General features: G+C 42.0%; 2 protein-coding genes across 4 annotated transcripts in view; both read right to left on the reverse strand.

The window, feature by feature from the left end:
- The window catches only part of LOC139373206 (secretory phospholipase A2 receptor-like), a 26,086-nt gene extending 17,197 nt beyond the window's left edge, over positions 1 to 8,889 (reverse strand). Inside the window, exons 1-6 of the mRNA XM_071113415.1 lie at positions 8,709 to 8,889; positions 6,780 to 7,160; positions 4,095 to 4,268; positions 3,703 to 3,867; positions 3,320 to 3,433; positions 2,864 to 3,016 (exon numbers count right to left, since the gene is read on the reverse strand). Coding sequence (XP_070969516.1) covers positions 2,864 to 3,016; positions 3,320 to 3,433; positions 3,703 to 3,867; positions 4,095 to 4,268; positions 6,780 to 7,160; positions 8,709 to 8,847 — 1,126 coding nt within the window. The 5' untranslated portion in view covers positions 8,848 to 8,889. The remainder of the gene's footprint in view (positions 1 to 2,863; positions 3,017 to 3,319; positions 3,434 to 3,702; positions 3,868 to 4,094; positions 4,269 to 6,779; positions 7,161 to 8,708) is intronic.
- Positions 8,890 to 9,027: 138 nt separating this feature from the next.
- LOC139373207 (integrin beta-6-like) overlaps positions 9,028 to 10,000 on the reverse strand; it is an 18,544-nt gene continuing 17,571 nt past the window's right edge. Inside the window, exon 16 of one of the 3 annotated variants that reach the window (XM_071113416.1) lies at positions 9,028 to 10,000. This exon is cut by the window's right edge and continues 159 nt beyond it. The gene's annotated coding sequence lies outside the window, so the exon portion shown is untranslated. The other 2 variants (XM_071113417.1, XM_071113418.1) reach the window with 2 other exon arrangements.

The raw sequence follows: 10,000 nt of genomic DNA on the forward strand, positions 1-10,000 counted from the left end.
CACCTGTCATTCTAAGATTTAGGGGTAAAGAGAGAAAAGGTCCAAGTATTTGGTATTTGGTATTTTATTAGGCTCCCCATTAGCTGTTGCAAAAGCAGCCGTTACTCTTCCTGTGGTCCACACAAAACATGATACATAATACAGAATGACATAATACAGAACATCAATAGACAAGAACAGCTCAAGGACAGAACTAAATACATTTTTTTTTTAAAGGCACACGTAGCCTACATATCAATGCATACACACAAAAGAGTAATCTCGCATTGCCACTCTTCCAAGTGACGTTCATCACTCTGGAGAAATATAAATGAAGGAAAGTAAATGGAAGTTCGGTCCTAGGTGGAAACATTCTCAAATGGAGGTGTACTACTTATGAACTTGTCTAATAAGAACGCTCATCCTCCCTTTTAAAACATTTCCAGTGTAATGCCTACTGAATCGTACCCAACCTATGTTTTCTGTTATAGCCCTGTTATAGCCTAGCGTGGAAGAAGCCGAGGTCAAGAGTTCATGTTCCAGGTGGAACCCAGCTGTTGAGCTGCTAGCTGGAGCTCCTCTCCCATTCTATTCGTAGGATCATTCAAACGACATCACTCACTGGGAGTGACTCAGAACTTCTACTGTCACAGGGATAAATAACAAAACTTCTACTGTCACAGGGATAAATAACAAAACTTCTACTGTCACAGGGATAAATAACAAAACTTCTACTGTCACAGGGATAAATAACAAAACTTCTACTGTCACAGGGATAAATAACAAAACTTCGACTGTCACAGGGATAAATAACAAAACTTCTACTGTCACAGGGATAAATAACAAAACTTCTACTGTCACAGGGATAAATAACAAAACTTCGACTGTCACAGGGATAAATAACAAAACTTTGACTGTCACAGGGATAAATAACAAAACTTCGACTGTCACAGGGATAAATAACAAAACTTCTACTGTCACAGGGATAAATAACAAAACTTCTACTGTCACAGGGATAAATAACAAAACTTCTACTGTCACAGGGATAAATAACAAAACTTCTACTGTCACAGGGAAAAATAACAAAACTTCGACTGTCACAGGGATAAATAACAAAACTTCTACTGTCACAGGGATAAATAACAAAACTTCTACTGTCACAGGGATAAATAACAAAACTTCGACTGTCACAGGGATAAATAACAAAACTTCTACTGTCACAGGGATAAATAACAAAACTTCGACTGTCACAGGGAAAAATAACAAAACTTCGACTGTCACAGGGATAAATAACAAAACTTCGACTGTCACAGGGATAAATAACAAAACTTCAACTGTCACAGGGATAAATAACAAAACTTCTACTGTCACAGCGATAAATAACAAAACTTCGACTGGCATCCAAGCTGTGCCCAAATGCTGACCTGTTAGAGAAGGTTTTTTAGTACCATTCAACAGTTCTTGATGAGAAGAACATCGTTTTGGAACATTACAGACGGATAACTCACCAGACGACTCTCAAGCCAGACAGAAACAGTTGAGTCATCCGTATCAACCAAAACAAACAGCCAAACGTTGCTCATGGTTATGCAGTTTGACCTATTAGAAAGGGCTGTTCAGAACTGTTAACAAGTCCTAGTTGGAGACTGTGTATAAGAACATGACAAATGGGATAGCTCACCAAGCCCTTTTGAGCCAGACAGAGACAGCTGACTCAAGGACCAAACACAACCGAACTCTGTGCATCAGTCCCAAATAGCACAATATTCCCTACATAATGCACTATTTTTGACCAGAGCCCTATGAGCCCTGGTCAAAAGTAGCACACTATATAGGGAATAGGTTGCTATTTGGGATGCAGATTAATCATTCCCTAAACCCTAGAGCCAGACGGACCTTTTGATCAGCCTCTACATGTAATCACCACCTATAAACCACAATGTGAAGAGGTTACTATGAATCTGACAGTAGCTTGCAGGCAGCTCGGTGGCAAGTCAAATTCTGTACGTCATATGACAGTACACCTACTGTAACATAAATGCAGTATCAAAGCAAGTACTGTGTAATAACACACAGTACAATACCTTAACATATACTGTATTATACTGTAACAAAAGAAAAGTGAACGCTAACGTAATCGGAATGAATTAATGAATGGATGAATTCATGAAATTCATTGAGGGGAGGGGGTTTCTATTTCACAGCATTTTACAGTAGCAAGCAGGTTGGCTGCTAGGTAAAGTGTTTACACATTCCAGTATATGAATTACAATTTGGTGTTTTATATCACGTGTACTTCTAGAGGCCTTAACAAAGGCTTCCAAACTGGCAGTGACTGTAATGTGTCCCCTTCTGTATCTGTCTTAAACTGCTACAGCATTCTCACTTCCAGGTGCAACAAACATAGTATTTTACAAGGCACACCTCAGAATATGTTAATTAGCCAGAAACAACAGCACCATGCACCAACTAGTGGCCAAAAGATTTTTGGCGCTCCAAAGCTTAGGTACAGTACTGTATTCTGTGGGTTTGAATTACAGTACCATTTCAAAATACAGCAATTCTATGCCCCGCCCACAACACTTTCACACAATGCACCATCATTAACAGTATGCTGCAGCAAAACATTTCAGAGTATTTCACTGTTGAAAATACCCCAAATTACTATATAATTGACAGTTTTATGTTACAGTGCAGATTATGAATCATTTCTTGTAGTACAATGGCTGAGCACTAAGGCAACAATAGACTGAGCGCCAATCTGTTTGTGCTATCGTGCCAACTCTCTGTCACTCACTGTCATGACAAACACTGTTTTGAACAAACAGATAGGGGACCAGGTTAGGGCCACAATATGAAACATATAGGACCATTGACGTCTTACCTAGAGGCTCAGCTCTCCTGGTGTCATTGGGGGTCTTCTTACATATGTAGGGTAGAGCAGACTCACAGGACAGACTCTGCCACTGGTGCCCCCCCGACGCTGAGTTATACACTCCACACTGCCTGTTGTCCTGCAGAGGGCTGGATGATAGGCCTGGGAGAGACCAACACAGGGAACGGGGGAGTTACAGGTAGAAAGGGAGAAACGTTGGCCTAGTTTCAAACGCACATTTCTGGCTCCCACCACTGCTACAGCAGGAACTTCTTGATTCTCCCCGCTGAGATCCAAATGGACTGGACCGGTCTGAGCAAAATGGCCAGAAACTCCACTTCAGAGGGCTACATGAAGCAATTACATCTTATTACTAACGCTAATGCTGTTCATTCACATCTTAAAGGAGGAATCTGGGCCTTGGAGTGGGAATGAAAAGTTTGTAGAGCAGCCCAAGTCTCTTACCTGAGGTGAAGTTAACCAAGGCCAGAGGAGCTCCATCAGACCACTGCCACCCTGTTCTCTCACTCAGGTGGTTCAGTCCGATCCACACCATCACCCCCACGTCAGCCAACCGCTCTGAAAGACACAGAACCACACGCATGAACACCACTAACTCTGGTCAAAACGTCTTGTACTTTCTCCAACCTGAATAACAAAAACTATGAGCACAAGTCCGTTTTAAGGCATAATACCGCACCCAAGAGTTTATAGTTTATACAGTTTATACAGTATGTGTGCTCAGACCATACCACCCACCTTGTCTCCTTTCCTGACTAAAAGTTCAAATAAAGTTTTGAATGTTTAGATAGAACTATTAAATATAGTGATAAAATAGTTTTATGTACCTCTGATGTACATCTGTTCAGTGAGGTCAGTGATGCTGAGTAGACTTCCTCCCTGGGCCAGGCAGGAGGCGTGGGCCTGGCTCCACGTCAGGATGGTGTACAGGTTGAACTGGTAACACGCACGGCTCTCCTGGTTCGAGTCCCAGAACGTATCGCAGCTCAACTCTGGAGGCAGAGACAAAGACATTTGAATATTATCATGGATGTGTTGTATCGAGAGAGAAAAAAATCGATCAAACCCACACTGTACAACAGTTGTGTGTGTGTGTGTGTGTGTGTGTGTGTGTGTGTGTGTGTGTGTGTGTGTGTGTGTGTGTGTGTGTGTGTGTGTGTGTGTGTGTGTGTGTGTGTGTGTGTGTGTGTGTGTGTGTGTGCGTGTGAGTGTGCATCACCTTGACTGGGACAGAAGCCCCATTTCTCATCCTGGTCGTATCGACTGGTGGTGGCACACCAGCGATGGTGGTCCTCGCGCCCCTCTGCCGTGCACTCCGAGTACCACTTGTTGTTGTATTTGAACGGCAGGGCACAAGGCATGCCGTGGGCATTACCCAACAGTGTGTGGATCTCTACAGAGAAAAACATTGTCACCACCACCTGCTTTGGGCTCATGTTCACGGTTATAGAGTGAGTCAGTCTGTTTGTTTTCTTATGTAAGGGATGAGCAGCATTTGCATGGCTGCATTAATATCAAACCAACTGTGTCTCAATGAAACTGTCTGGGTAGAAAGAGTTCAGTCAGTGCATGTCACTACTATAATATCCTATGTATGCTAGTGGTGCGGGGGTTGACTCATAACCCGCAGTCCCCCGCGGTTATATCCGCAGGGCGGGTGGGTTTAGTGTCATGAAATATTGTGTGCATGGAGGACGGGTGGATGGCCGGCGCGCTGAATAAAGAGAAAACGATGCATTAAAAATCCATCAATGTCTCATCCTTATGCAACTCAAATGTATAGGCTACAATGAGGTTGGTCTTGTATTTGTTTTATCTGGCGTTAGTGCGTAGGCTAGCCTAGGGCTAAACATTACGGCCTAACCGTAGAGCGCCAAAAACACACCGATTGCCAAATGCTTTTTTGGAAAAATGTCGGAGGGAACTGTCTAGAGAACTGTACTGTTCAGATAGGTTAAATGTGATAGCAGCTGACCTGGACACTGACTGTAGGTCGAGAACTTCTCATAGCCTAATAATATTAACTTCTGCAAAATGAATTATTTATTGCAGTAAAACGATACACCTATAGTGACGGGGGGGGGGTCGATACGGTTACATATCGGGATACTATTTTTGACGATTTATCGTATCGTAAGCAATATTTTTGGAACGGTATTGAATTGCAATACATATAAAATCGTGGGAATCGCAGTACATGTCGTATCGAGGAGATCAAAGACCTGGCAGTGCGGTGGCAGGACAACAACCTCTCCCTCAATGTGAGCAAGACAAAGGAGCTGAGTGTGGACTTCAGGAGAAGGAGGGCCGAACAGGACCCCATTAACATCGACGGGGCTGTAGTGGAGCGGGTCGAGGGTTTCAAGTTCCTTGGTGTCCACATCACCAACGAACTATCATGGTCCAAACATACCAAGACAGTCGTGAAGAAAGCACGACAACACATTTCCCTCCCCAGGAGACTGAAAAGATTTGGCATGGGTCCCCAGATCCTCAAAATATTCTACAGCCGCACCATCGAGAGCATCCTGACCCGTTGCATCACCGCCTGGTATGGCAACTGCTCGGCATCCTAGGCGCTACAGAGAGTAGTACGTACGGCCCAGTGCATCACTGGGGCCAAGCTTCCTGCCATCCAGGACCTACAGTATATACTAGGCGGTGTCAGAGGAAGGCCCAAAAACTCCAGTTACCAAAGTCATAGACTGTTCTCATAGACTGTAAGCGGTACCGGAACGCCAAGTCTAGGTCAAAAAGGCTCCTTAACAGCTTCTACCCCCCAAGCCATAAGACTGCTGAACAATTAATCAAATGGCCACCCGGACTATTTACATTGACACCCCTTTGTTTTTACACGGCTGCTACTCACTGTTTATTATCTATGCATAGTCACTTTACCTTTACCTACATGTACAAATTACCTCGACTAACCTGTACCCCCGCACATTGACTCGGTACCGGCACTCCCTGTATATAGCCTCGTTATTGTTATTTTATTGTGTTACTTTTATCAAATGTCCTACTTTAGTTTATTTAGTAAATATTTCCTTAACTCTATTTCTTTAACTGCATTGTTGGTTAAGGGCTTGTAAGTAAGCATTTCACGGTAATGTCTACACCTGTTGTATTTCGGCGCAGGTGACAAATATAACTGGAAATGATTTGATAATAGCATATTGTGAAGTCCCTGGCAATTCTCAGCCCTAACATCAAGTGTAAACAGGAGTGGAGAAATATGATTTATTTCATTCAGCATCTTGAGAGAATGAATGCGCGGTTAGGAACCGTCTGTAAAGGTGCTATCTTTATCAGCATAACAGAAACTGATATATTTTCAACCACATAAAATATGCATCCAAAACTAACTGAAATCTTATCAAAAACATGTTGGGTCATTTTAACAGCTTTGAATTTTCTTAAAACCGATCAAAAATTGCATTTTCTCCCCGGTCCCTAAATGTCTTTGCTCTGCAAGAGCAGCAGAAACAGAAGAGAACAGAGAAAACAAACTTTATCGATGTCAACTACATTGCTGCATTTATTCTATAAATGTATGACATTATTCTGACGAGCAATGGTTTATTTAGTCTTCTAGGGCAACAAGTAATGACAGAAGAGAAGCTGCACATATCTAATTACAGACAAGTTCCTTGACTGAAAAATAGTCTACCAAAATGTAAGTTAATTATAAGCAATGACATATGCCTATCTAAAAAGGCCTGTCAAAAAAATCGTTCCACCTTCTCTGACTGTACAGCGCTTTTTCTATATTTGCGGCTTAGGGTTGCGAGCCTCAGATTTTCAAATTTATCATATATAGTCGGACGGTTACGAATGGGTTATTAGCAATTGCGGACGGGTGAACAAACAGCTGACTCACGCATTACTAATGTTGACTACTTACCCTCATAAGGATAGGCACATGGCCCCTCCCCCGGTGTAGAGTACCTCCGCCACTGATGATAACTGGCCCTCTTGACCACCACCAGGCGTCCAGCCACGGACAGCTTCAGCTGGGACGCCCCGTACAACGTATTCCCATTGCACCTCCACCACAGGGTCCGGAGGGGTGAGTCACACTCGAAGGTGCCCAGGGGCTGGGTGGAGTCGCTGATGTTCAGGCCCAGACAGAGGCTGCTACCCAGATTGAAGAGGCGGTGGCGAGACACCCACTTCCACAGCATACGGCGGGTGGGCCTCTCACAGCTCTCCAGGACCAGGTTAGAGGAGGAGGAGGAGATGCAGCGCTTCAGCTGGGTACTCTCCATGATGAACAGACCCTTGTCTGGAAATAGAGGGATTGATGGGTGGAAATGTAGGGTAGTGGGGAAGAATAATAGCATCTTCTGCTGTAAACTTTACTATGCTCTCTCTACGACACCAATATTGGTGTTTGAGCACTAAAAGGCCCTGTCTTAAGGCATGCTTCGGTTCTGCTGGACTGAACGAGTGTGTTCGCATATTAAAATACCTTTGCTTGAAAAACGAGAAAAGGTACTGTTTGTCCAACTTGAGAAGCCATAGCCAGTATACACTTCCTCAAAACAGTCAGAATTCATTAAAAAAAAAAAAAAAACACATCTGTCATTAATTTTGACGTTTTTATCGAGATCTTAGTTGCGCAATTTTAAATCTAACTATGATGTTTAGTGCAGTATTTCTCAAGTAAAAAAATGCCATGAATACGAGTCATCTATTGTTGAATGGCAACTAACACTTTATTGAAGAATCCCTACAGTTGACCAATGACAGATGATGGGGCGTAGACTTCGGTTCCAAACTTCGGCATGCCTCGAGAAACTGTTTTGTGTGCACGACCAATCGAAAAAAACGTGCCGAAAACCAAAACGCACAAAAAAATCACAACTGATCTTCATAATATATGCACGTATTGTTCCGAACTGTTAATTGTTCAGGGGCCTATCCGTGTCCTATACACATGTCTGAAACAAGTGCGAATTTTTATAGGCTGCTAAAAATTTATTATTAGGCCGAGGCATAATAACATTACTATAACAACATTACCACTAGGCTAGATTGTCATATCCGATAAACATTTAAAGTTCAATGAGACTGGAGACTGGAGTTTAGGTCATGGACAGGCCTACTCTGTGCCCAACCAAATAACATATTTGAGCCTGTTTCTCTCTCTCTGTGTGTATGTGTGCCTAGTTAAATAAATGTTAAATTAACATAAAATAAAAAATGTGTGTCCTTCCGTCATTCTTTGGCATAATTCCATGACCCAATTTGAGCTCTCCTGTCTATACCAGGGAAACATGCCATCTACAGCCTACAGTTGCTATACTGTGCAAACAGTATATCCATGGTTACCTGTACCTGGCCCTAATCTGTCCGTCCCTCTACCCATAACAGCATCAACGTTGATGTTTTATTCTTTCTGACCTTTCCAATCTGCATCAGAAGCCCGATGGTCACACGATGAGTCCATTCATTAATTGATCATGCATAAAAAAGGTCAAAATGTTCTTATTACGAAACCATTTTGCAGTACTCCCAGATGACACAACAATTCAACTATCTTTTCTTATATTGTTTATTGTATTTTTTCATAATCGAAACCGAGAATAATACAATGCATCTCGCCATGCATCCAGCGGCGCAGCGCTGTAGCCTACAGAAGCCTTATGCAAATATCTTGTCTTGCACATACAGTATACCACACTTGCGTACACAGGAGTCTTTCTTATTGTAGACTTTCTTGTCCTGACTTGCATGACTGACCTATCATTTATAATTCTTGAAATAAAACGGAATAGTAGGCTACTAGTGGACACATTTTGATGTCCGATGCAGTCTGAGTTGAACTTACTGTAGAGTTCGGAAAGATCTTTTTTCTCCAACACCACATCGTCTTCAATCACACAGTCGCAGCTATTCATAAAGACTATTGCAAAGATTAACAAGAGCACTCCTGGAGATTCTGTACAGCGTGATAAATATACTCTCATTTCGACGACAAGTTGCTGAATAAAAAGGCAGGAGTTCGAACATTCCGTGGTTGTTTTTCTCCTGAAAAACTTTCCGAAAGTTTGGGTAATCGCGACGTCACGGCCCAAGGTCTCTGCGGGGTAGTAAAGGCAGCATAGACTACATTTCTTCCAGACAATTTTTGGGCGGGGGTCGGCTTTTATGGTTTTTACACACGTTTTAGAAGAACATTGATAGTCTATTTCAAATAATACTCAACAATAGGTTTACATCATTTACACTCAACGATAACAAATCAAAAAATGACGAAGCTGATGATGTGGCAACAACTCAAAAGTTCAACTTTATTTTTGCGCCATAAAGTTAATTAAAGTGAATCAATTATTCTTCTCAAAATGATTCCAATCAAGATTACACAATTCAAGGCTCAGCCTCGACTCAAACCCAAAGCAAAACATTCATAACACAAAAAAACATGAAACATTATTGCAGTAGTATCAAGCATACTCAGCTTATTCTCAGTTTTAGGCTACCTATGTCCCAACCCAAAGTCTATGAAAAAAGTAAAGATGTAGGTTCTTAATTTGAGCCAGTTTGCTACATCAAGAAAATAACCCTGCAGCAACCAGAAATGTAAATTATTATGTGGATTACAATTAATGGACAAATCTGACATTTCAAAGTGGAAATTACAAACTTCAGAAAACTTTCTAAACCTCAAATACACCACAAATTTTGCATTTCCTGCATTGCAGGAAAGTTCTCCTGCAACAGGGTGATCAAATTAAAATCCTACATCTGTAACAACCTACATGGGAAAATCCAGTGTTCAGTTCAGCAGAGCGTTTGTACCAAAGACAACTTCAAGAGCAGCAAAATCAAAGTCATTTAATGTAGAGATGATTCATAGCTAGACATTCCATTGTCTGTCTGCTGATATGAGATAGCATCCCTGAAGAAGATCCAGACCTTATGGAGTGATACAATGTTGCACATTGTGGTGATTACAATTTGTCCTTACACCACACACATACACACACACACACACACACACACACACACACACACACACACACACACACACACACACACACACACACACACACACACACACACACATAGATAGATAGATACTATACAACATAAACATCTCCACAACTGCCCTAACGGACT

This window comes from Oncorhynchus clarkii, chromosome 18 (genome assembly GCF_045791955.1).
Source record: "Oncorhynchus clarkii lewisi isolate Uvic-CL-2024 chromosome 18, UVic_Ocla_1.0, whole genome shotgun sequence".
Classification (NCBI taxonomy): Eukaryota; Metazoa; Chordata; class Actinopteri; order Salmoniformes; family Salmonidae; genus Oncorhynchus; species Oncorhynchus clarkii.